This window comes from Barbatula barbatula (genome assembly GCF_947034865.1).
Source record: "Barbatula barbatula genome assembly, chromosome: 23".
Lineage (NCBI taxonomy): Eukaryota > Metazoa > Chordata > Actinopteri > Cypriniformes > Nemacheilidae > Barbatula > Barbatula barbatula.
In genome coordinates, this window is record NC_136786.1 from 14,250,211 (window position 1) to 14,277,967 (window position 27,757).

At 38.6% G+C, this 27,757-nt stretch overlaps 1 protein-coding gene across 7 annotated transcripts in view; it reads right to left on the minus strand.

The window, feature by feature from the left end:
• The window catches only part of atp8a2 (ATPase phospholipid transporting 8A2), a 42,521-nt gene that overhangs the window by 3,020 nt on the left and 11,744 nt on the right, over window positions 1-27,757 (minus strand). For 5 of the 7 annotated variants that reach the window (XM_079487852.1, XM_079487851.1, XM_079487854.1 and 2 more), the window contains exons 4-35: window positions 27,535-27,633; window positions 27,340-27,385; window positions 26,980-27,020; window positions 26,688-26,761; window positions 25,416-25,485; window positions 25,186-25,313; window positions 24,993-25,104; window positions 24,600-24,768; window positions 24,320-24,447; window positions 24,160-24,237; window positions 23,993-24,081; window positions 23,836-23,880; window positions 23,660-23,735; window positions 23,468-23,573; window positions 23,240-23,322; window positions 23,100-23,149; window positions 22,899-22,968; window positions 22,589-22,673; window positions 22,369-22,508; window positions 20,395-20,533; window positions 19,816-19,880; window positions 13,384-13,556; window positions 10,023-10,206; window positions 9,657-9,767; window positions 8,002-8,076; window positions 6,960-7,082; window positions 6,353-6,431; window positions 6,201-6,262; window positions 4,978-5,034; window positions 3,962-4,069; window positions 2,267-2,355; window positions 2,043-2,147 (exon numbers count right to left, since the gene is read on the minus strand). In XM_079487852.1, the coding sequence (XP_079343978.1) occupies window positions 2,043-2,147; window positions 2,267-2,355; window positions 3,962-4,069; window positions 4,978-5,034; window positions 6,201-6,262; window positions 6,353-6,431; window positions 6,960-7,082; window positions 8,002-8,076; window positions 9,657-9,767; window positions 10,023-10,206; window positions 13,384-13,556; window positions 19,816-19,880; window positions 20,395-20,533; window positions 22,369-22,508; window positions 22,589-22,673; window positions 22,899-22,968; window positions 23,100-23,149; window positions 23,240-23,322; window positions 23,468-23,573; window positions 23,660-23,735; window positions 23,836-23,880; window positions 23,993-24,081; window positions 24,160-24,237; window positions 24,320-24,447; window positions 24,600-24,768; window positions 24,993-25,104; window positions 25,186-25,313; window positions 25,416-25,485; window positions 26,688-26,761; window positions 26,980-27,020; window positions 27,340-27,385; window positions 27,535-27,633 (3,059 nt within the window). The remainder of the gene's footprint in view (window positions 1-2,042; window positions 2,148-2,266; window positions 2,356-3,961; window positions 4,070-4,977; window positions 5,035-6,200; window positions 6,263-6,352; window positions 6,432-6,959; window positions 7,083-8,001; window positions 8,077-9,656; window positions 9,768-10,022; window positions 10,207-13,383; window positions 13,557-19,815; window positions 19,881-20,394; window positions 20,534-22,368; window positions 22,509-22,588; window positions 22,674-22,898; window positions 22,969-23,099; window positions 23,150-23,239; window positions 23,323-23,467; window positions 23,574-23,659; window positions 23,736-23,835; window positions 23,881-23,992; window positions 24,082-24,159; window positions 24,238-24,319; window positions 24,448-24,599; window positions 24,769-24,992; window positions 25,105-25,185; window positions 25,314-25,415; window positions 25,486-26,687; window positions 26,762-26,979; window positions 27,021-27,339; window positions 27,386-27,534; window positions 27,634-27,757) is intronic. The other 2 variants (XR_013788297.1, XR_013788298.1) reach the window with 1 other exon arrangement.

Consider the following 27,757-nt stretch of genomic DNA (forward strand, 5'->3'; position numbering starts at 1 on the left):
ACTTTAAATGTAGTCTGTGATCCAAAAACATCACATCAAATATTTCAACAGCACTAAATCATTAACCTTCCCATCCTTTAAATAAAAAGTAATACAAAGAGTATTTAACAGCTCACTATACTTAAATTAATGTACCCAATAAAGAGGTCTCGGTACTAAATTAAATGGCAAAATATCAATGCCAGAGAAAGAGTTCCCATGGCATTTTGCGTCTAGTTTTGAAATTAAGAATCATGCAAGCCTGACCCAGCTTCGATAAACAGGTCCTATGATTTCTCCCTGTAAATCAAATAAAAGGAACCCCCTCATCCATAAAAGAGACAGTAATTCAAAAACCAGTCATTCTGGAGAATGGCCAGAGTTCTCAAGGTTACAGCTCAAATTCTACTGCGCTATGAAGGCGACGTCTACACTGTTATATTTGGGTAAGACGTGGCATTCATTTGGCTGTACTGTAAAAAATTCAGCAACGGTATATGAGATATGGCAGGATGTCGGCCAACAAAAACTATGTCTGCAAAACAGATGACCGGTGGATGATGGATGGATAAATAAAGAAATAAAGCAATAGAATGATGCATAAACTCAATGGTAATCTGAGCTCTTTTCCTCCAATGTTTCTGAAGAGTCTCTCTGCGAAACTTTGAACAACCCTCGAAATGTAATCTGTGGTACGGTACAGTCGTTTTAATTAATCAAAATGGCAACAACTAATGGAGTAGGTTTGACTTAGACAGGAGGAAAACACATCGTCTCTGTCCAGAGGTCTCCTGAAGTTTGATTCTTCCCCATCTAACAATACTGAATTCACATTGATGCTTAATCATTCATCACTTTTTTTAGACGACACCCATTTTTACAGCTGTATATTTACCGAAACAAATAAGTTAAGTGCTCTGCCCATGGGAAATAAAGGGCTGAACCCAAACAGGGCTTACAGCCAATATCCATCTGATTAGAAGTCCATTCTGTCAACTCCCTTGCCATAAATTAGTGGCCTAAAGACCACAAAACGCTCAAAGGTATTACAAAAACTGCATGAGGCTACACGTACCTCTGCCAAGTTCCTGTCTCATATAGGGCCTTACACCAAACTCAATATGCGATGTAATATCCCGCAATATCTCTGGGCTAAAACCATTAGGATTAATCCCACCCAATCACTCCATGCAGTCAGCCTCAAATCCATAAACACAGTATGAAAACAAACGCATGCACAGGGAAATCTCAACTAGTTTTCAAGGAAACTACACACAGCCAGTCCTTATAGCTACGCAAACCTGACCAGCTCATGGCCGCCTGACATCGCAAACATGAAAGTAGAAGGAGAAATAGGAAAAGGAAAGTCAAAAGAGATGATTGTGAATGAATGGAAGGTTCCAGTGAGGGAGGCAGGGGAACACAGATCACTCCACATCCCTAAGAGGGTCACATTCAGGCAGACTGGCTCTACCTGCGTTCATGCCTGCATCTGACTCTATAGCCAGTCTATGAATCCTCAGCTTTGGGCCTTTGGGCGTGCGTTCAGGCAGGGGTTAGAGAAACAAAATGCTGTCTCATTCTCAAGCACACATCCACAAACTCTAAATCACAAACATGCAGGTATAAACAAATGATAAAACTACATTTTGCCAAATAAAAGTAAAACGTGAGTTAAAACAAATGATGCATTTAGATAATGAAAGACCAATATCTAATCTTCAAATCTGTCCAAATAATAATCACTATTTAAATTTGTATTTGATAGTAATGTAATGCATTCATTTTCTTTTACATGAATTATAAATAATATTAATCAATAACGAAACAACTTTGTTTGCATTTCATGGATAAGATCTGGCATAAAGATGCTTAATTTGTGGCTAATCTGCAGTCCTGATGTTTGCATTTTTATAAATGACTGTGCTTTACTTGTGGGTTGCATTTTTAAAAATGAACACTTTGAGAGCTATTGTTTAAATGATTCATTTTGTAGCATTAATGTAGAAAACAAATGGTTTCACCATTAATCGTTTTATTTCACAGCATATTTAAGCACATACCTGCGGCCACTGGCGTCTCTGAGGACGGCTGCTCCTGGGTCCACGGCTCGAGCCTCCAGTTCCTGCACTTCCTCCAGGAGAGTCTTCTTCACGGTGCGTCGTCCTCTGCACACACGCAAAGCAAGAGAAATGATCAGCTTGTTTATGTGAGTGGCTAATATACAATTACAAATCACACTATATTTGCTCTGTAAATCCACTGACGTATATGTGTGGTTACTTACGTGTTCCACACTACATCCTTGAGCAAACATGCTGTTGGCACCAGTATCAGGCCCAGCCAGAAGCTCCAGCACTTCATCACTCTACCAGCCTTAAAGAACCGTAAACAGATTATCACTTTTAATTAAACACTTAACTTTGAAACGATCAATGAACCCCGGCTATATCTCCTAACAGCAGCTGTCATGTGACTTGAGTCACCTTTGACCTTAGCTAGATGGAGAGGGTAAATATCTATTAGTCTAAAGTCTATTGATCACTCATGTGTCCCAATTACAAGTGTTTCCAATGCCACCCAATAATATGTCACTTGACTTCTACGACAAGTCTCTGTTTTCAAAAATTATGGGTTTCTCAATGGCTGATGATGATACTTTTGATTACAGTACACATAAATAATTATTTAAACACTTACAAAGCAATAAGGCATTTATTTTAAGTACAAAACTTTACAACAATAATAGATAATGTTCAAAATATGAGAAACTTTATGGAACATGATCAAAGTTAATGTGATAAACTGAGCTTGTGGCTTGTTGACTTTTGAGAACTTGTGGGAGAAAGACTGGAGGAGAAATGACTAGTTTGTTAGAATTGTTGTTCTTGGAAAAACTTCTGTCAGTCCCACAGACTGAAGCAACTTCACGGTGTGCATTCAACTGATCCCACTGAGAGGAGATGGTTAGGAATCATCCATAGCTAATACCCCCAATGGAATCTGCTAGACTCCGAAAACCATTGAGAGGCGTCCCCTTGCGACAGCTGCACATACACCCCCAGACTGCCAATCCTCCCAAATTCTCAAATGAGCAAAAATAGGCACATTAATATACAACAATGGAAAAACATGCTTGTATGCTCGTTCGCAGTTCGGTCAACATGGAAAACTGGAGAGATTAAAAAAATGAATGGAGGGACAAAGAGGAGTCAGGCAAGCCCACGCTGCAGGGAAAACAGTGAGGGATGTCCCATCTTTCTTTCTCTCTCTCTCTGAGAGCAGCTGCGGTGATACTTGAGCACATTCCTGATTTCTGACACAAATCGAATTAATGGGCCGGAGGGTTCAGAGAGCTCCATCCCACCCCCGACTGCTTAACACTCCCAGAGCACACACTTGCACGTCAGCTTAGTGAATGTCCGTCCAAAAGGATATTAGGCTCACTTCCAAAATATCTTGTTTTTGACACTTTCTACATCATGTTTGTGTGTCCTTTGCAATCCCAAAATGCATTCTTGATAAGCTCAGTAAATATATTTTAAAACAATAAATATATGTAAAGTGTAATTAATATAATAACTATATAAAAAGAATATCCATTTTGGTTGTAAAAATGATATACATACCACAATGCATTCTGGTATTGCATCTATATGATGAGATCTATGTTTTTATCCCTGAGGGAACAGGGAAACAACTTTTGTAGAGTATTCTTCCCTAAAACTCACAAACAGATGTCTTTACTGTTGCACAAACCAGCCCACCCGCTTAAGTCAACACTTCCAGGCTAGGCCATAAAAGCCTGGTGACTCGGGTGACTCTGTAGCAGGTGTAGGGAGACTACGAAATGGGACCATAAATCTGACACGGATCACCCAGAGAGCAAGTCGTCCAGGCGCCAAACGGGCCGGCAGTCAGATGCAATCGTTTTGTGAGAAGGCATGAGAAAGAGCAGGTGTGTGAGTGTATCTGGACTCACCTGGCCCAGCATATCTGGTGCTATAGGGATGGTTGGCCAGATAGCGGAATAAACGGCGAAAAACAGCATCCAGAGCACCATGCTGCCCCATACAGCCAGATGAGAAAACTGTAACCAGAAACAACTAGGTCATGGTCAGTTTCCAAACTGGTTACAGAGAACATTAAGTATATGAAAAGTCAATGTTATAGTAAAATTAATAATCACACTTAAAAGCTTTGCAACCTCCCATTCCCATGAAGAATCACAAATAGTGTGATCAAGAGAAAAGGGAGGCTCAAGTAACACAAATATGTATATATTTAAATATGTTGCAATACAAACTTGAAATAATCTAAAATATACTATTTTATTAATGGCGGCAAGTCAATATCTTTTCAAATATATACCATAAATTTATATAATGGTTCATGGGAACCGCAAATCAAACCATTTATATTTAGTTAAGTTAGTTTAATTATTTCGTTATTGAGAATTATAAGAATTCATTAAAAATTTTTATTGAGAAAATAAATGGGAAAAATACTTCCACATCCAAAACAGTGGAAAAACCGGACATTGGTGTTGGACTTCACTGGCACACTGTATATAGACTTCTCAAACACATCTCTGTGTCTGTAATAGAAACCGTGTGAATTCCAAGGGGTCTCTCCTTCATCCTGGGGGCCGGAGTGCGGACAGCTGAACGGACGGGTGTGTCGATGTGCCCTCAACACACACCACAGCTGGTAAGAAATGTCCTGACATAGCACCAGCATATTCTTCATCTAAAGCACTGGCAATTTCCGAATATATAGGTAACCTTTCTATAGAACCAGTAAAGTTCAAAATATCATAAGCAAACTTAAGAATGTTACATATTTAGATTTTCTTTCACTTTAGATATAACAAATTTCTTGTAATAAATTTGAAGCATAAGTGCTGCCAGAGTGGTTCATTGCTTTGAGTTCAGACGACAGGCTGTGTAGGGTGTGCGTGTGTGTGGTGTTTGTGTTGGAGGATGGTGACTAACTTACCCTTGTCCAAGCTGTGGTCTCCATGCCGGCTTTAAGACATACAGTTACCACTACATACTGTAATAGGAAGAGAGAGAGCGAGAGAGGTCATAAATAACAGTAATGATATGCACTCATCATCCTGGCAAAACGTTCTGTACAGTTTCAGACACTTGAGCACACAAAACCAGATGAGGCTTTCACAGAGGCATCAACTTACTTTAGCCTCTAGCTTTAAAACACACACAATTACACATTCACCCCTTAATGTAATCACTCGCACATATACACACACTAAAAAGCCTGTAAGAACAGAAATGAAATACCAGCAGACTTCACTCCCTATGAGACTCATTCATTAAGTGTTTTAATGGATGGAGTCTGGTATCACTGCTAAAAACTGAAACATACTGTATTTAATAGTCTGGGTTACAAACACACACACACACAACCTTATTTATATAAAAGAACAAAGTCCAAAAACACACAGTTCTTATATTTCTAATCTGTACCATTTTTTTGACGAATGGGATGGGATACGTGACATTGGACATTTAAGGATATAGCCTGAAACAAACTTTTCCGTAACTGTAATGCCAGAACAAACTAAACTAACAATTTAAAGCATTATTATTATTTTAGAGTTCCTGAAGAATACATGATGGGTGCTTTCCCATGTTCTTGTTGGTTTCCAGGAGGTTGCTCACTGGCCCAAGTCAAAAGAGCGCACCTTGACGTTTCTATGATATTCAGGTCCCTTGATATGTCTTGAGCCTCTCGTTTATTATAACTCAACGTTTGTGACAGTTTAATTGTCCACAAGGCGAAAATCAAGTAAGTCTCGCTCCTTCTTGGAAAAGTAACATCATGCCTCATCTAGCCACATGTTTTGAGATATCACTCATGTCTGTAGCTCAAACGGTGCGGGATATGTTGAACACCGAAGTTAAATACTTGGGGTTTGGAGTTTGTTTTAAACCTTAACCTCAAGTTTGACTAATAGTAACAGCTAACTGCTTAAGCAACCACCACTAACTAGACAAATCACAACCTTAAATAAAAGACTGCATTTTTCATCATTTTTGCTCTTTTGAAAAAAAAAGCCAGCGAAAATAGAAGAGACATTAACAAGTTTACTCTGTAAACACTGGCAGCTAGCAAACGGAATAAAAGCACTAGCAAGGAAATGATGTGTGACCGCTTATTGGCAGTAAATACTATGCTGTGATTGGCCAACGACTCACCGTGTAGACAATGTTCCCCACAAACAGGTAGTCGACACTGTTGCCATTGTCAAAGGGAGTGTCTAAAGAAACAACAAAGGTTGATGAAAGATACCCGGCCATTTACACATTGACACTTGAGTGCTCTGTGTGTCTGTGTTTGTGATAGTTACCGTGCTCCAAAACTTTGAGTGGAAACCAAAAGAGAATAATGGAGTGAATGAGTGCATTTATACAGTGACCCCAAAAGACCTAGAAGAAGAGAAATAGGGAATGAATGAGTGAGTGAAAAGAGAGAAAGCAGGGAATGAGAGTGGGTTAAGACATTCTAATGCCAAGATACACACAGCCCACACAAACAGTTTCTTTGCAATTGCACAGCTAGTTCAGTGTCCCCTAGATCACCCCTAACACACAAACATATACACTGATCCTCTGCTTGTAATGAATGACTTTCTTATTCTAGCCTCATGAATCTCATTATTATCTCTAGAGTAACTGATTTAATATAAGACATCATGTGATGATCTAACAAGAACAAATATTATTTATCGTTTAGCCTTGAAAATCAAAGAGTAAGTGAATACATCACTGTGGTAAACACAAACCATGTTTATTCTCAATACACGTGAACACATACTTAATGTTGCCTGTATCACAAATGTTATCTTTTTGTTTTGTTTGTGCTTTTTCTATAGTCTTTAAATAAGCACGTGCTTTTCTATAGTCTTTAAATAAGCATGTATGTCTATTATTGTATATTAATGTATGTAAGTGCACCTTTGTGTTAAAACCCTCTGCGTTTTGTGTGATACGGTAGAGCTGAGGGAATCGCAGCATGTTCTGTTGACTGCACGGCCGGTCAACTATTCCCAGCGTGAAAGGTGGCAACGCAGTAAAGATCTAAAACACACAAAAACACAATTTCTGTGAACATGTCATAAAAGTATATCATAAACATCATCCAAAATCTAATGATCTGCTTATCTGTCTTTTGGTTGCTTTGCTTTGGATTAAAGTGTCTGTTAAACAAATAAATATATATTTTATAGACAGCTGACTTCTAAGTGAGCATCTTCGTAACCAAAACAAATTATTCTGCTTTTGATTTTAATAGATTCAGTTACAGTGGAAGCTATGCTTCAGTTGGGATAAAATAGATATTACACGAAGAAAATTGGCAAAACAGTCCCTTTTTATTTAAACAGTTTTAATGATAATGTTTTGATTTCAATATAAATTATTTTATTAATATTTAAACTTTAATATACATTTTATTATTGACATTTATCCTTATGAATCAATTCAATCACTCACCCAGTTTGCCACAATGCATTCTGTGATTGCCTTAGTAAGGTATACAGCAGAGATTTCTTTTACCAGTGACGGAAAAATCTGAAGGCCGCCCGTCATTTTGACGGATTATAATGAGGGCAATTTGTAACTTCCCGTTTCATCATTTCCCTTTATTAGAGCTTGATCGTTGGCTACTACCCCTGCCCTGAACACGATCGTGAAGGGACGTTTTTTTCCCCATTCATTAATTTACTTAACTTACGTTTTGGAAAACGTATGCACGGTCAGCAGATACTCTCATTTTGACGGACGGACTCATAAAAAAATCTGACAATAAAAAAAGTCTAGCGCAACCTCTGGCATACAGTATGTATTGCTGCTGCTGTGGAATTTTGCAAAAATTACGTTGCGTTCAGGAAAGACTTAGTGTAACGGCCAAGTCTATTATATTATAAAATGCTATCAGACGAAAATAACTTCTTAACAAAATAATGTTTACAAACAAGAAAGAGCTAGAAATGCTCACCACATTGTACAGTCCAATGCACCACCGTTCAAACAGGATCTGTCCGGAGAAACCGTTTACAAATGCAAACCAAAGCTGTGGACAACATAAATGTGGTTGAAATATGAACACAATACTTAAACCACAGCATGAAAATGACAGGAGAAAAACAAACGCTAAACTTTTAAGAGGAAGCTTTTAATGGAACGTTTGCACATCAAAAACCAAGACAGAGGTCAAACACACACGCTGATAAACATATACACTTGCTTGTCACTGCAATGTCTCTACTATAGAAACAAGGGTTCTGTGAACTCTGACCTTTAAATCTCCTCTTAGCTGGAAGCTAATCCCAAGTAAGACCACAAAACCCCCCGTAACATGGACAGATGTGCACGTACGGCCATTCCAAACATTCCAAAAATATAAAGACGTCTAAACAATAGGCCACAACAACGGAGTACACTTTACTCAGATCTTTACATAATACACACATTCATGAACACATTACTATATGTGTGTGTTGGAGTAGAGACAGTATATGGCTGTGATCTGTGGTGATGGGGGGGGGCAATGTGTCTACACCTGCTGTCATTTTAAGGGGTGGGGGTGGCACAGCTGACAAATGCGCCAGTGGACAGATCGATTACCCCGTCACTAAAGCTCACACTCTACCCTGAACACACACCTCTAGGATGACAGTGTATCTGGCGTGCATTTTTGAACTGGAAGGTTCCAGCCACTATAGATAGGGGTCAGCGGCTCTTTGTCTGTGCTCTGAGTGTATGTGTGTGTGTGTGCGCGTCTGTGTGATGGAAAGCAGGCACTGAAGGGGGCATCTCATTTATCACTGTCAAACACTTACACAAACAGCTGCGAGCAGTCTACTTAATGTACGCAAGTCTGTGTCTGTGTGAAAGAAACGCAAGCAGAACAGTGAAATAATTTGTGCATGTTCATGTCAGTGAATGCTAAGAAGCGTGTATGTGTGAGAGAGAGTATGAACCTGTTCTATTTATTACTATTGACTGAACGTTCAACACATGTCAAAAAGCAAAACAATGTTGTTTAAAGGAATAGTTTGCCCCGAAATGAAAATCATTTTTACTTTTTATTATTTACTTACGATGACAATCCAAACCTGCATGACTTTGTGTGTACAATTTTAATGTATGTGAATTTGGATTATTCTATCAAGCTCAACAAAGCATATTTTTGTATATATAGCATTATATTGTTTTAGCATTTTTAATCATGTAAGACAAATTGAAAAAGAATGTGCATTATTTCTAGGTCATTAATCAAATTAACCTTAAATCAAATTAATTATTATTAATATTAATATTTTTCAAAGCTACAGTGTGACATTACAATACAATTAAACAAAAATTGTATTCAATAAGAAAAAAGCACAATAGAAGAATGTTCACTGGTAGATCCCGGATGCTTTATCGCCATTTAAGGTATTCGACAGCGTCTGTTCCCCTTCACCATTTTATGGAAGACAACAGCACAAACATCCTTCCTAACATCTCTTTTCGCATTACATGGAAGAAAGAAAGCCGTACGGGTTTGGATACTACATGAGGGTAGAGTAAATAATGACCTTATTTTCATTTTTGGGTAAACTGTTCCTTTTAAAGTCTCACACACTTGGCGGCAGTTCAGGTACACACCTCTATGATGTACAGAACCACGTTCTTATAGAAACAGTACAGGATACATTTGGTAACACGGTTGTAACTCCAGGCCCCGTGAACCAATAACAGCTTCTCCAGGTAAGAAAACTAAAAGAGAGAGAGAGAGAGAGAGAGAGAGAGAGAAAAGAAGGTTGAGAGGAGAATTAGTTTGCTGTAGGAACACATGTGAACCATTAGAGCAGAAGCAGCTACCCGGACACAAAAACGCTGTGGGCAGAAGACTGCTGTGTGCTTTGTGTTGTGGTAGTCTAATTATGTTTTTAAAGATGAGATGTGTGTGTGTGTGTGTGTGTGTGTGTCACAGAATAATGAAGTACATCAGCTGGTTTGTGTGTATCAGACCTGAGCTATAGAGTAGTCCGATGAGTTGGTAGCTTGCATGCCCTCGTTCCCACTGATGCCCACGCCAACATGTGCCGTCTGAATCATGCCCACATCGTTAGCTCCATCTCCTATAGCCAGCGTGATGGCCTTCACATGCTTCTTCACCATGTCCACTATCTCTGACTTTTGTAGTGGAGACACCCTGAAATCACAACATGGCATATGTTTAGTGTAGTATTCAGTGTAAACTGTATATCAGGAAGCCATCAGACTTGTTGATCTCCCTGTATATGTGAGTGACGGGAAGCGCAATGGCATTATATTGCCTGGAAAGAGGAATGTTTGGAAAGTCAGGGAGTCTGTGTTCTCTCGCTCCAAGATCACACTGATACCGCTCATTAGCATAAAACATGTTTACTACCCATAATGCAACTACACGTCCACAAAAATTCACCACAACACTTTTTTTAAATATATTTTTACAAAGCAAACTTACTTATTGGCTAACACTTGGGCAAAATAACTTTTCTCAAGGAACCATTTATAGCATTAACAGCAAGAAAAAATTATTTGTTAAATATTATAAGAAAAATAATTGTGTGTTCAGAGTAAATTCATGACAAAGAGGGTGAACACGACGTGTTGAGAAAATCTGTAACTTGCATCTAAATAATGTCACTTTTGGATAGGCCTATATGTTAGTGTAAGATGTTAACTAAGTCTTTACTGACAGAGTCAAGAGCTTGGACTTTATTTGTATTCATGTAATTTATATAATTATCTTTCAGGTAGTTAACATGGAGTTTATTAATATAGTTTGTCAGCATTTCTTGTTCCACTGTGCATTAACTAACATTAATAAATCTTATAGAAGAATTTCTCAGTGTTAGTTGCTGTTAGCTAATGCATTAACCACTGTTAACAAATGCAACCTTACTGCGAAGTGTTACCAAATCTTCAGTAATATTTTCATTTCATTGCAGATTGAGCTTAGTTTGTGACATTGTTGAGAACGTTTCTGAATCTCTGATAGAGACTTTTGTTCGACATATGGTTCTTTCTTTAAGGAAATATCTGAGACACAGGAGACCTAAGCAGAAGTTTCCAGCTGTCTATTTAATCTCCCTGATGTCTTTGAGACATTACAGTTAATACTTTTTCGCCTTTAATTTTTGCTTTAACAAGGCAAACATCTCATCCAATGGATTGTAGAAAAGATGCATGGCTTGAAAATAGTAATTTCTTTCGGGAGATTTTTAAATATATATCCAGGTTCACCGTGAGAACATTGGTTCCTATGAGTAATCTCTTAATATAAAGAGTACAGACAGTGTGCGCACTGGGATTTGGATGAAATCTAATTTAGCTAAATTGAGGAAAACAAACGTCTTCCTTTTAAATCAAAGAGCTGTAATAATGAAAAACGAATAAACTCTACGGAAACCTCTATGACAGGTGGGATATAATTTTAGTTTCCAGGAAAATTTATAAAAGATTCACATTAATTCATTTAACAGACATTTTTATCCAAAGCTACAACACATGCCGTTCATCTTAGAAAAACAGTAACATTAGAAGTACTGCAATACAAAGTTAAAAATTTGGCCAGAAGAGCACAATCTAGTACAGAGATGAATGACCTTCTTAATGGCGCAGGCATGGTATAGTCATAAAAATCGAAACTCTACAGCGAAAAGACAAATCCTCCGCAAACCACTTTCTCTTGTCATCATGTTGATAGATTCCACCCTTTTTCCACTCTAACTCCATCCCTACACAATCACAGTCAGTGTAGGGGATTGCTAAAGCAGCACACAGATGAAAGGCAGGCTAATGTTCTTCATGGTGGAATTGAGCAGAAAATAAGAAGGTTAAAGTAGCTCTATAAACAAACAGAGTGTGAACTCCGGAAACCACGCATGGAGCTTTCTCTCTAAAACACACAAACACGCTGAGGAGTTCTGGGACAGTGTGGGGGGTGCTGGAGAGGGAGGAGAGGTTGGTTAAGCAGGTTTGTAGGGCCTTGGAGACCAAAGTCCGGATATGGACTTCATGCAACAGCAAGTCAATTACTCCCCTCCCTGACACGACAGATGGAAACATGCTTTATCGCTGAATCAAAACTGCGTAACGTGCCACTTATATTCAGATTATAAATATTCACAGTACTCAACAATACTGTGTGAATGTGAATGACCGTATTGTCTACCTGTGTGTAACAGTGTGTGTGTGTGTGTGTGTGTGTATAATGACAGTGAGTCATTAGTTTGACATTTGCACGCAGTATATTACATTACCTCTCCACAGCCCCTCTGTTCTGGGAGCCAAGCTTTTATTTTCAACAGTTATTAAGTCACCCAGGGCAAGACACAACCTTTACGTACACACATACAGACACATGCAGTAAAAATCGCTCTTTTTAGAATTAAAGGGTAATTTTTTTGTTTACACATACACATGTTCGCTGCCTGCCAGAACACCCACAGTAAAGAAAAGTAAGCGGCAAAATAGATTAGGAGTGCAAATAAAAATTTTTGCTCGAGTCTCCTGCTTCTCAGCTTTTTCTTTTATTCGGAGAAAAAATATACCCTAAAAAACGGACCCCAGTAATCTCACATGCCTCAATAATGTCACAACCTTTGCACGTTTTATGTTTGATGTTGAGTAATCAAAAATAATATATTTTTGATATGAACCATAAACCTTTCATTTTCAACCTTTTTGAACTTTCATCATTTATCACACTCAACTCATTCCAAGCCTGTATGGATTTCTTTCTTGGCAAACACAAAATATTTGGAATAACGCTGTTAACAAACAGCATAATATAAATGATAAACATGAGCGTTATGCCAATATTGTGCTTTATCATTAAAGTCCCCATGAAATCAAAAGTAAAGTTATTTGGCTTTTAGTAAAAATATGGTAGCCTTAAGGATCTCTATAAACTAGTATCATTCAAAACATTAACAAAATGAATATTTACAAGATGTATTCAATACTTACAGTCTCTTACTTGCACTGAAAGGGATCAACAATTTTATGACATCATCCTGCAATTATGAATAAAGCTGCAGATTTCACAGCACTTTAGTGGGTCTTTAAACTTTATATGTGGCAAATAGGGATGGACAGGATGACTAAAAATCTGTTTCACATTATAATATATTTCATTTTAGGGTTAAATATAAATTTCCTACATGGAATTCGGTTGTGGGTCCGCTTGATTTGTGTTTTTATCTGTGTTTCTTCGTCACACAGTCCCAAGTGCAGAGTAATTAACATACAGGGATGCTGCTAGTGAGTTGACCATACCCACTTATTGACATGTGCATACACAAACCTATTTACAAAAATAGGTGTGTGTGGGTATATATACCTGCAGCAGATGACGGCTTTGCATGACAGAGCGAGGTCGAGAAAGGCCTGACGGACTTCAAAAGAGAGGGCGTATTTGAGCGTCTGTCCATCTATGATGAGTGCCAACTCGTTCTCCTTCCTCAGAGAGTCACCCAGCGAGGAACAGTGAGTTGTTAGTGTCTCCCTGGTTGCCTGGATACATGAAAACAACCTGATTTATAACCACACATGCTAAAAAACGCTAAACCAAACTACACATGTTTACATGTTTATTTGTTCAATTTAGTTTCTTTAACTCAATATATTACTACATCCCAATCCCTTCATGAGAAAGAAAGTCAGCACACATTTTTCGTACTTTTATTTCACCAACATCAAAAAAACTTCTCACGCAAGGATCACACACACATATCAGGGCAAGACTGTAATGCCAAAGGAAGTTGAAGGGGATGTTTTAAGTGGGGCTGTTGGCACCACAATCTCTCTCTCTGTCACACACACACCTGTTACACATCATCCTGTCACACGAGACACTTTAAGCCCTTAAAGGACTCGAAAGCATGAACTGTTGGCCAACAAGAACTTTATATGGGAAGAGAGAGAAAGCAAGAGATAGGGGGAAAGAGAGAGAGAGAGAGAGAGAGAGAGAGAGAGAGCGTGAACATGAGATATATAATAAAAATATGTATATGTAATATGTATGTACAAATTACATAAGTCTTTGTTAAAGGGATAGTTAACCCAAAAATGAAAATGTTGTCATCATTTACTCACCCTCAGGTCGTTCCAAACATGTATAGATTTATTTATTCTGATTAACACGAAGGAAGATATTTTGAATAATGTTTTTTACCAAACAAATCTCCCCCCTATTTACTGCCATAGTAGGAAAAATAAATACTCTAGGAGTCAATGGGGGATGAGATCTGTTTTGGTTACTAGTTTGGAACAATCTGAGGGCGAGTAAATGATGAGAATAAAAATTTCTGGGTGAACTATCCCTTTAAAGTTAAGGTCCGTTTGATTTCAGTATACAAAAAGTCTATGGAATGTTTTCACATACTGTAGATAAGCAGGTAAACCTGTACGTGTTTGCGAATGCATGAATGCACGAGCATGCATGGGACAGAAAGACATGCATAGATAAAATGACAACATGAAATACGTGCGTGTGTGTTTATTGAATCGTGGTTCCAGGCAGTTTTGATTGAGATCTTGATAATGGCAAGAGAATCACTAATAGAGAAAACAAACATCCTTCTTTCTTTAATGAGAACCATGTGGACGACACAGCACGCAACAAGGCGCGGCCACACACACACACGCGAACGGCCGCAGATGTTGAAGTCAGCATTTGTGTATCACACAGGATAAATTTACTTTCTATACATCAATATCTTGATTTTAATCTGTGTGATAATAAATCTGTACAAACAAACTGCGCTAAGATCTGCCAACAGCATAGCTAAGTAACTAGAGCCCATCTCCTCAGCTCATCCGGACACGTTTTGTGTGTTTATCTTTTCATTTAGGGATTCCTGTTTGCCTTTCACCTTTCCCGGGAATACACGAGGGAAAGAAAAACAAATGCAATGAAAGAAATAAGAGTGATAATGTAACGACGGTGCGTTTGTGTGTGTACGCAGACCTTTAAAAACTGCTACTGGTAATTTATTAACAACTACATTACCCAGCTAACTTTAAGTTTATTATTAAAGACAGAGCTGTCTTTAACACAAAAGACTTAGGGCTGGTTTGATTTAGTATTAACTTATGAACTTCAGACAGGAAGTCAATGTGTTTCTTTCCACGGTGTGAGTTTATTGAACTTTCTCCGGGCCTGATGGGACTGTTATGTATTTAACAATTAAATGACCACATTAATGGCTTCTTAAATGATTGTGTATTTGTGTGTGTGTGTCAGCAATTAGCTTCACGTTGCAGTAAACATCCTCATGATTCAACACAGAAGTGCTAATAAGCTGAAAGACTGCCAGTCAAATCTCGTGCCGTGTCCATGGAAATCGGCAAGTGTCACCACAGTTTTATCTACCAGTCAACCACAGACACAGTTCACTTCACATTAAAGCAAACTGAAGCCATTAGTTTAATTGACCATAGGCTTGCCAAAACTTTGGGAATGCAATTTTTTTTATACAAAACTGAGTTTATAAGAAACTAACAAAACATGCATCTGTCTCTGCTGAGCTATTTAAATTGTAGTATTGCGTTTTATTTAATACCAGTGACCAATTTTGAAGGATACTTAATAGTGTGAAATGGACTTGTTTATAGTGTGTTTTTATTTATAACTCGCTTGCAAAGGCTTCATAATTTAAATCGTGTCCTCTGTGCTGTCTTTGAGATGTATGGTAGGGGTAACAAACAGCTCTCTTTAGGCATTATAAACCTCCTTGGTCAGAGGTTAAAACAATTTACTTGCCAATCTTAGGTGATGGAATATGTATACTTTCGAGAACTGGGACGCACTGCACTACCATGCCGTAAAATTGTTTCATAACAACTCTTACTGCATACGTTGTGTTTGCATGCAAGTTTCTCAGCTTTAAAAAAGAATAAAATCGAGTGAGAAATATCACAAACGGCTCTCCTGTGATATGAGACACTTATCTCACATACTATTCATACTGTAATACAGATTTCCAGCTCCCCAGTTCATGGTAACGTTAAAGGAGCAATGTGGAGTTTTAGCGGCATGTAGTGGTGAGGTTGTGAATTGCAACCAACGGCTTACTCCACCCCTCCATTTCGAAGCGCTACGGCGGCTGACACAGAACTAAGATGTCGTCACGTTTTCGCTTCTTTGCCGAAATAAATATCATTTTAGGGCTACTGTAGAAACAACATGGTGAATTTCATGCTAGAGGACCCGCGGTGTAATAAGATAGAAATTGCTCATTCTAAGGTAATAAAAACGCTTCATCATGTTAGGTCTTTATACATAAATTATGTTAATGCAATGCATGTTATATTGCATTTCTGTCACTAGATACTCTTAAATATTACACACAACACTACTCTGGCCCAAGGAGTCATTTAAGATTTAAGAACATTCATTGAAATGACAGCTACTAATTTTAAAGTCCCATTGGTTCATCATACAAAAAACTTCAGTTTTCAGATTCCAGTGTTGATAAGATTTTAAATTATATTTGATTGACAGAAAGGAAGGAGTATACACTTGGTGATGCCCAGATGACACCCAAGTTATTTCATGATTTCCTTTTAAGAGTGCAATAGCAATTATGAATAAGAACTCTCAGAATTCTCCTAGTTTGGATGTACATTTTTATGTGTCATTCCTGATAAAATATCAGTTGTGAATGCATTTCATGATCCAAGCTAAATGTTATTTTCCGTACATGTTTTAGCTGGGAACTGAATAAAGTGCATGTTCTCACTAACAAGCACATATACAAACTACTCTACACACACAAACACACTGCGGCTTTGTTGTGTTCTCCGGTTCCTGCGAAAGGGATCTTATCACATTTATACTTAAGAGTATGAGTAGAGGAGAATAGCCCCTTTGGTGTGACATATCACAGATCACATTCTCCATTCATACAGAAATCACACACACACACACACACAGTAAGGGAGACATTAAAGTTAGAGTAGATGAATCTTTCCAGAATTTTTTTTGTTATGCTGGTTGAAAGTCTCTTCACATCCTAATATAAAAATGACTTCTGTGGAAGGCACAGGACTATAAAATAATTTTTTAGGGCTGTCAAACGATTAATTGCGATTAATCACACTGTGCATATATACACATACATGCATATATTTAAGAAAAATCATCCGTGTCAAAAAACATTTCTATATAATTTCAATTATCGGTAAATATAAATAAATACATGTAAATATTTCCTAAACATGTATTCATGTGTATGTGTTTGTATTTATAAATACAAAATTAATTTGCACATGTAGGTCGTCTTGCACATGTACTGTAAACTGGGCTGTGTATTGTATTTGCGTTACATAGAGAAAACAGGAAGAGAAGCATAGTTTTGTGTGTGTGCTGGTGTGTATGATTAATGGCGAGTACAGTAAGATTGTTTTTTTAAGTCGTGTAATGCAAGCAGTGTGACAGAAGAGGGGACCGCTGAGATTGATGGTACATGGAACTGAGCCTATCAGACCGATCAGAAACCTCAGAGTGTGTGTGTGTGTCTGGGAAAGTACGCGGGAATATATGTGGACCATTGAAGGAGCGAAAGAGAGAAACTTGAACGTTTGGCGTAGAACTAGTCCGCATGTATTACAAGGACACCAGCTGTCTGAATGAGATTGTGTGTGTATGTGTGTTTTTGTCACAGCAGCGTGACAGATGGAACTTGTCACAGGGTTTGAGTCAGAAGCCATCGTGTTTACCCAGGAGGCTTTGCTGCCAGAATTTGTTTTGACGAGATGAAGCGGCAAAAGGAGATCATGTTACTCCTCACTCAACACGCACGCACACATGCTTTCCAACGCACACTCTCTTCCGGTAAATTTGGGAGCTGTTGACAGACAGAGGTGTTGTATGACAGGAGCAAAACTCAACCAATCACTCGGTCAACATGTCGATAATTCACTATGATGTACTTATTTGTGGTCTGAGAGAGAGAGGGTGATAGAAATCATGAAGGACGACTGTGATATGTTGGTGCAAATGTGAGTCTCTCTCCTACACGAAACAGCAGCTGTCACACACACTCCCTTTGCATCTTCAACACAATAACGCACACACAAAACTATGACACTACGCTCACCCCAGTTGCGTCTGAGGTATCCTGGGTTATTTAAAGTGCACTGTAAGATAACAGAATTCTTTTAGAGATTTAACAGTGCCGCCCATCTCTTTTAAACGTCAATCTTTTGCGAAGCTTTTAACTAACTGTAAAACGTGTGAATAAAAAGCCATTTAACATTCTTTAAATAACAACAATGTGGTGGGACAATTGGTGTACTATTGATTTTCTTTAATGGGCTGCGATTTGTATTAATGGAACACTTTAATAGAGTGTTCGCACCAAAAGCGACTTGCGCGAATAAAACGAAAGTAGTTGGACGCTTGAACATTTTGAGTTTACTCGCTTCATTCGTGCGTGAAATTCGCGTCATGGGAGGGGCTTCCTGCAGGCCGCCCCCGTCTAATTGCGAAATGGCGGACATGGATTTTGTTGTGTAAAACATAGCTACACTTTATGTGCTATGGAAGGCTGAAAAACAGTATTAACTCGTTCGGCACTGTGTCTGGGTCCATCGGATCCTTCGGATGACGGCCGCTTTCAGCGGGACTTCCGACTGAGCAGGCCCCAGTACGATGACCTGTTGTTCAGTGTCGGTGGGAGGATTTCCCTCCAGGACACTTACTACAGGCGCTGTATTCCACCTACAGAGCACCTATCAATCTGTCAAGCTCCTGATTGGTTAAAGCGGTTTTCGACAAAGTTCCGATTTTTCGCGTGAATCGCACCGCAAGTAGGTCTATCTAGTCTTTGCATCAGGGTGCCTTATGAATCAGTATACAATGTTTTATTGATAAATTGTGTCCTTAAACATTTTGTTCTGCAGTTCTATTATGTATTATATTGACCTGTATTTATAACACAGCTGAATATTTGCTATATCAAGTGCTGTCTGTTTATAAGCCTCTATCTAACACTAGATCTCGACGTCAAAACATATTGATTTAATTTAGCAAACAGAAGAACTGAAAACAACGCGGGCCAAAATTTGCAAACTGCATTTTAAAAGCATTATCATGTTTCATTGTAAACAAAGAAAGGTCTGGAATAAGACTCCCATGCCGAATAATCTTAAATCTCTGTCCTTCCCAGGAGATTTCTTTACCGGCGTTCTGCTCAATCTCAGTCTGTGTGATGCTCTGCTGTCTGGTGGATTATTCTTGCGAGATCTACAAGCTTCCGAGTATGACTATCTCTCCCTGAAAGTAATTAACCTTCCAGGTTTACTTTGTGTGTGTGTGTGTGTGTGCGTAAACTGCAGAGAGAAATATGATCTACCGCAACTATGTAAAAAAGTGTGAGATGTGCATATGTGCTGGTTAATATACTCAATATTCATATTAGAAATATTCACATTGCCATTGTAGTTAAACAACCTCTGGACTTTACTGGTCTATATCGATTGTCGTCAAAAAGTAAAAACATTGCCATATAGTATTACAGCCTATTATACGTGTATGTGCTCCTCTTCTGCTTTGAAGTCATAACGTGTGTCTTCTCCTGTATGTGTGTGTGTGTGTGTCTCTATATGATCCATAACCACTTTCATCATGTTCTCAACGATGACACCAGACACTTTAATTACTTTCACCTGTACATGAACAAAGACACACACTTTTTTCGCCTGACCCCACCCAATGTCCCCTAGAAACACACACACACATATATCAATCTGCACAATATATACTCACATCCAGGGAATCTTCGTTGACAATGATGAGCGACATGCCATGTGCGATCAGCCTACAGGAGTAACCTGAGACGCATAAAGAGAGTTACATTAGAAGCGTTACACAAAGCCACACATACACGCCCCAACAACAACTTAACCTCTTTGTAGATCTGTCATTACCCACTAATCCCTGTCTGCTGGGTCTACCATGCTGGCCACTGATTTATCTCAACTCCCACCTACTTTACTTCGAGCTGTCTGTCTGTAGCGCCCGTCTGACTGCCTTTCCGTATGTCCTTCCGAGTCTCTTGGATACCCTGGAAGTCTCAACGTTTCCGATCAGTGACTGTTTGATTTTGTGTTTGTCTTACCTAACTGGTCAGGCCTTTAAAAATACTGTGGGTTTTTTTCGAATGCTACAATGAAAAGTATGTAGCTTAAGGGAACACTTATGATTAAGTGCAACCAATGCAGAAATGTAAATATAGTAAGTCTGGGAAATCACAAGTACTGGAGCAGAAATGACACACCTCAGCTATAATATATTTATGCATAATTGTATATGCACACACACACACACACACACACACACACATACCAATGTTAATAGCAGTCTCCTGCTTGTCTCCGGTCAGGACCCAGATCTTGATGTCGGCTTTCATGAGTGTTGCTATGGTTTCTGGAACTCCTGCTTGCAGACGGTCTTCTATAGCAGTGGCCCCAAGCAACAGCAGGTTCTGTGTGCGTGTAAAATGAGAAAGATGAACACATTTTTAACAAAACACATTTCAAATCGCATATGATGGTGAATAGTTTTTTTAATTGACATTTTAAGTGTTTTCTTGTAATCTGAACAACAATAAAAAAGCCATGTTTGCATATGAGCCTTTAAAGTCTGAAAGGGATAGTTCATTTTGTCATCATTTATTCACCCATTTATTCACTCTTGTTGTTTTTCTATAGAACACAAAAGAGGATATTTCGACATTTGCGGATTTCGTGTGTGGTTTTGTGCCCATACAATGGACGTCAATGGGGGTCAGTGTTGTTTGGTTACCAACATTCTTCAAAATGTCAAATTTTGTGTTCTGCAAAACAAGTCATACAGGTTTAGAATAATATGAGTGTGCGTAATTGATGAAAGAATTTTCATTATTAGGTAAACTATCCCTTGGAGTTTTGATATTTAAGTAGCTGGATTACATTCCTAGTCAAGCAACCGCACACCTTCCTTGGAAATGTCCTGCACCTCTTAACAAGATCATTTTTCATACAGCATGTATAGTAAAATGGTTTTTATACTTCTAAATTCAACACTCAGGGAACAGAAACTGTGATGCTTGCTTTAGCACAGTCCATTAAAACATAAAAGCAAACAGATTCAGTAACTACACTCAGATAAAGTGACAACCTGAAACCTTAACCATCTTCCACACATACTTTCTTCTGTGTCACATCCCACTCTATGCTTCACTTCCCCACCCTCTCCAATCATTTCCCACACCCCTAGTGTGAGCACGTGCACGCAGGGAAATATTTAGGGAGTTTTGGACTATTTCTGTGTGTGTGTGTGGAGGTAACACAACAGTGTTGTTGACTCTGGTTTTATGAGGCTCTTGGCAGACTGGTGAAGGTAATTATCTTCGCTGTGGTGTATCAACCCCTCCTAAGACTACTTATCTGGGCCAGAGCCCTGAAACACACACATATAATAGAGAATCATCATTTGCAGGATGAGTCTCCTGAAGTGCAGTATTGCTACAGTGCCCCCTTTTGTCAAGTCAGAGCATTGCAGCTGGAGCCATTGGGAATAAATCCATGAAGCCAACAGACATGCACTCTAAACATTTCATAATCATCAGTTTCCGTCTTTACTTTAGATCGGTCCAAGCTGTCCGTTTTATGGCACGACTACATGTTTTTCTATGTCTTTGGTGTATTATAAGTTGCACATGCATGTATTAAACACGTAAAATTGCTAAAATGAAAGGGTTGGGACAAAAGATGCACTCTATCTAAATGCGAATGCTCACCCGGACCTGCATGAAACATCTCATGTAACCACACCCCCACAAATCTACGTTAGTTTGTGGTATGATTTTACTAAGACTGCCCAAATGTATATACACGTTAGATCGGCGTACCTGTCAGTACAATTGTTTCGGAACCTTTTGTTCCAGATATGGTAAGAGGCATTACATTTCCATCACATGCTCACAGTATTCAACCAAACACTACGCACTGGTTAACTGCCCAATCATAGCACACCTGACTTTTCAGAGCGGCGGGGCAAAGAGGAGATACAAACATCCATGGTATGTGGAAAATACCACGTTTTTTAACCTTAAATCGTTTACACATTGCATTACATCTAAAACAAACGATAATATTTGTTTTAGCCGTGATATATGACCCCTTTAAAGAAAACAAGTGCTTAATGGCCAGAATAATGAAATGTGGAATATTTTGTCTAGACTCCTGCGGTCTAAAGTGCTTTTTAAACAATCCCTATCTGACCCTTGAACAAATAAAGTACAATTCTCTAGTGACACCCTTGAAGTATATCAAGTACCTTTTCTATGAGTTCATAGCAGTCCTCCAGTTTCTGAGCTCTGTCCTTTATCACCGTGCTAACACGATTATACTCCTTCAGCCACTCCTGGTACGCTGCCTCCTCAAGGTCCACATATGCAAAACAGAGAGTCCGTAACCCTGCACGAAACAAAACAAGAGTTCAAACAGGATGTGGATAGGTAAACTACAGCTAAGACAACAGTTTTTAAGAACTTTACCTTCCGTAGCAAACTGTTCCAGGTGGACTACAGTTAGGTCCTTATACTGCGACGCCTCATTCAGACGCTCAAAGATTACATTATCCTAAAATACATGACATCAATCGAATTGTGCAAAGAAAACACTGGCATGAAGGGCTGTCACAATACAGACTTTTACTATGTGATTATTGTTACCAAAAGAATTCACAATAAGTTTATTAATGCAATATATATATATATATATATATATATATATATATATATATATGCCATGTGAACATGTATATTCTATGTGTATTTTGATCTGCACATTATATAAAATACTCACTGCTCCCTTGCAATACAGCCGCAGTTTGCCTGTTGGTGTTCTCACAATCACTGACATCCTTTTGCGATTGCTGTAAAAAACAAACACACTTAACCCCCCTGTGGAAGGTCTTTGGAGCTATATGAAAGATATAAAATTTGTGTTTTATGTGATGTTGCACCGGTGTGTGTGTGTCAGTGTGAGTGCAAAGCTTATGCCTACCTAGAAAATTCTAGTACATTAAGCAGTTCATAAGACTGCTCTTTTCCTCTCTGAGAAATAAACACGAAATGTGAAGATTAAACAAATACAGTTGAAAGACATCTTTGGATGAATGTTAATGATGTGAATCTCACACTAACCGCATCTATGATCACTGAATGAGGTGTTCTTGCAGTAAAAACAAAGCCCAGACCTTTGGCACCTTTCACCAGAGCTCCTTCATCTGAAAAATATGTCAACATTATCATGCTACTTTCATACTGTTAAATAGAATCCATTTAAGTCATTAAAAAAAATAACACCATTACTTCAGTAAATCATAAATGACATATCGACATTTGCTAAAAAAAGGCTGTAAGTTATGACACCTGGTGAGGAAGCCTGGTAGATAATTTGGTTATCTTCTCTCTCAGGAACAACCGTATGACAAACTGCCAACGTGGTCAAAAACTCACAAATCTGAGGTGAGGTGGGCTACAAAGAAAGAAAAGTCTATGAACACTTTACACACAGAAAGTTTTAATCTGAAATACAACAGAGAATTGCTGAATAACTCTTACATGGTTCCTCTCGATGTTCTGTATAAGTGCAGGATCATCAAACTCAGTAGAATTGTGACTTGTAGAGGGAAGGTGACTAAAACGTAGAGAAAGAGATATAACAGACGGATTATCTACTTAGACCTGTGCAACTTTGGGCACGTTACAGCACGTGAATCGAATCACCAGAATCTGACCTGAAGTCGTCCATGGATCGATCGCACTCCAGATCTGGGAAATGCCTGGAGACAGAATTATAGATCAGTGGCCAAACAAAAATACAAACACAAAGCAACAGATCAATACACGCTAATAGAACAAAGATAATGCTGGTTTATCGAACGATACAATTACCCGTATGTGATCCCAGCTATCGTGCACTTCTTAAAGTGCATGATGTTGCAGGTAAGAGTTCCCGTCTTGTCAGAAAATAGATATTTTACCTGAGGAAAAAACAAGAAAGTCAGTTGGGACCAAGGATAAAACATTTGTAAAAGTGAATGGGCGGAGCTTCCGCTTACTTGGCCGAGCTCTTCATTTAGATTGGACGTTCGTGCCATGGCGGGCGTGTCTGTCTCAGCGTAATACATCTCAACGTCCTACAGAAACACAAGGATAACATAAAGCACTCATTATTCACTATACATGACCTTACAGGCACACATTTAGCATCGGACTTACCCAGTTGATAAAGAGAGCCTGAGTGAATTTGACCACTTCCAGTGTGACAAGTAGACTTATGGGAATCAGGTTGTTATAGAGGATGATAAAGGTCAGCAGATTGTACCAGAAGTTCAAGGAGATGTCACCTACACAAACAGAGAGAAAATGCTAATTTATGCAAGCTTGTCAAAGCATTAGCTTTGCTAATGAGTAAAAAGCCACAATTGTTTTAAATACATATCTACAGGGGGTGAAATGGCAAAGTGGAGTTTGTTGTTTGTGTCCGCGTGTTTTTCACCTGCACGGGAAAGGTACCAACAAGCCTCGTCCGTATGTTGTTTGTTCCATATGGCGGCCCCAATGGAGCTGACCAGGGCCATGACCAGAAGAATACAGAACAACACTAAAATCTGCATGTTTGTCACCCGCTCAACATTTGAGCGTTTAAGAGGTGCTTTAGTGGAATTCTGCAGAACAATAGCATAACATTAATGCTCACAAACAGCTTGACTAAACAAAAGTGCCTTAAGCCACTATTAAAGCAGCATTAAAGAGGTCATTTAAAAAAATTGGGACAATTGCAAATTGTCCATTTCAAAATTATTAAAATAGTTTTAATAAACTATAATAACCTTGATTTGAATTCATCCTTACTGTACAGATCTACACTTCTTTGTAACCTCATACTTACTTGCATTAGTTTGGAATCATGTCCAGTGTACACTACAATTCCCACAACCCATTGTGTATTCCTAAGCTGGGCACCTCGTAACAACACCTGATCCGGCCCAAGTGGAACTGGGCTGTAATATAAAACACACAATGATCAGCATGTATATGTATATGTCTAGGTGTATGTGCAGTGCGATCATTAGTTTACACACTTTTGGTTGTCAAGGTGCAGTGTTCCTGTGAAGTCATACAGGTGTCTATTTGGTTCCTCACATTCTAGACGACCAGACAAAGCCATCAGTTCTTCCAAAGACTGAACAGAGGCTGTGAGTGAAAGACCCTGTAACATGCACACAAACAAGCACAGACACATAATAATGAAATAACCTGCCTTCCTGGCGGGTTTATACTTAAAATCAAACTTTTTTGATGTGTAGCTGACCTGTCGGATCTTTAGGTTGGTCTCTCCATCCAAGTTCGATGTTTCAGTGTAACACATGGCCTGAGGCTCACTGTGAGATATACAGCAGTACTATGTAAACTCACAACATCGCCACACAATAACAAACACAACACACAGATATTTTATATGCTTTGTTTAGCATGCACTCAGAAATCTGATTTGTTTGTTCAGACCGCATGATCAATATTTGGTAAGTCTATGTGGCGTCAGCGCACTGCAGAATGATTTTCTTTTCAAAATCCAAGCAGACATCAACTTGAAGAGCAAATAGAAATGTATAAACCACATGAGATGACAAGTGTTGCATTTTTCACATACATGCATATGCTTGTTTGTAAAATGTGCACTACTTTGTTACTCAATAATGAGTGCGTTTACATGCACAGTCTTACCTTGATTATGCTTAATAGGCTGATAACAAGTAAGGTTGTGTAATCGTGTAAAACGGTTTTCTGTTATTGGGGAAAGATCATAAACGGCATAGGCAAGAGCTCGGCGGAGGCAGTTTTTTCCCATTACTCAGATTTCGAGATGCATGTTAACGCCTTTACCTGTTTTCTCCTAGTTTATGTACGCATGTCTGACAGGGCAATAGTAAAAGTCTCAAACGGGACTGCTAGCGGTGATGTCACTGTACGCGAGCAACCTGGCAAACTTCCATGTAAACATGGTATTCTGCGTAGCCAGTTTATTGATATGCATGAAAACATGTTTTTTATAAGCATCCGTTTATTTTGTGCATGTAAAAGCATTCAGTGTGAATACTTCAGTTACAGGGAAGAAGTTAGCAGAAAAAAACTTGTGTTCGCTCATTTCCACTATGAACATGCTGTGCGGAGAATGACAAGAAAATTGCTTGAAATTCAATCCGACCATTTAGACTAAAACACATTTAGAAAAATCCTATTTTAATTCGATTTCAACCCTGCTGAAAACAAAACCACTTAAACCAGCCTAGGCTGGCTTGTTTGTCTGTTTGCTGGTTATAGATGGGTTTCGACCAGGCTGAGAGCTTAAACCAACTGTAAACTGACTTCATGCATTTAAAATTTTTCCAGCACAAACAACTAAACCGATTTAGCAAGAGACCCCAATATTTTATATCCACAGGCTGTCTGAACAAAGCCACATATTAGAGACAATTTCTTATTCTCTACAGCACCCAAAACCACATGCAAATAATTTCTCAAATCTTACATACAGCACAACAAACCCACAGATACACACACGAATAAACACAGCGTTGCTGACCTGGAGGACACTATGACCATGTCAGCCGGGAGATGCTGGCCATTGGTCACCTTGACTATGTCTCCAACTGCCACCTAGTGGGCAGGTGCATTATTGCAACAGCATGAGGAGGGAGAAAAAGAAAACACAGCGCATGAAGAAAAGAAAGTGTGGGCAAAACACAGGAGGTTGTACAAAAATCTAAAAGAGAGATATAAACAGTAAGAAAGGGTACAGAGGTCAATTTAAATAAGCAGATGGTAAAACAAAACTGAAAGTATCTTTAGAGAAGAAAACAAGTTAAAACGGTTACCTGCTTCCATATGATGGTCTGCCATGCTCCAATACGCAGAACTGGAAAATGATAACATCAGAATATTCATCACCATATAAACACAGGATGACACACTAGTGTCAGAAATTATTTTTTATATAGGGGCTATATTTGCCACCTGCCAAATGTACACAGATAATTTATTTCCCAACAGGCAGATACAAAACACCATTAAAAAGTCGGTGTCAATCAAATAAAAAAAATCTCAATTATGGCCGTTAGAAAAACGTGCCTATAAAAGGAATTCAACATGTACATATATATCACAATATAAAACTACATATTAAATGATAGACGGATAGAGATTTTGAATGTTGGATATATTTAGCAATACTCAACCTGTTGTCTTTTTCTTGTTCACCGTGTTGTCGGCTTTGTGTCTTTTCTGCAACAACACAATAACAGACACCTCATCAGTGTTCAGCTTTCAAAATATAAATCGTATTATAAAGACATGCGCTCGTTGTTAAAACATGTTACTGAAGACTAGACATTTTCAGGTCAATCCAGTGCTCTATTGAGCAGAATACTCACATAATCCTCAATGATCTCTTTGATCCCAGCCACAGTCAGAATGAAGATGAGAGGTACCAGTGTTGTGTAGCGACCCGTCGGTGAGACGTCAGGAATTTGCTGCAATTGAAAATGTATACAGATCACTAATATAAACTTAAGTACCTAGGTGGTAAAATGATGTGCCTGGTCTTTCATGTGCTGATGGATATTCTCATCTCGGATTTAAAATCCAAAACCTGAA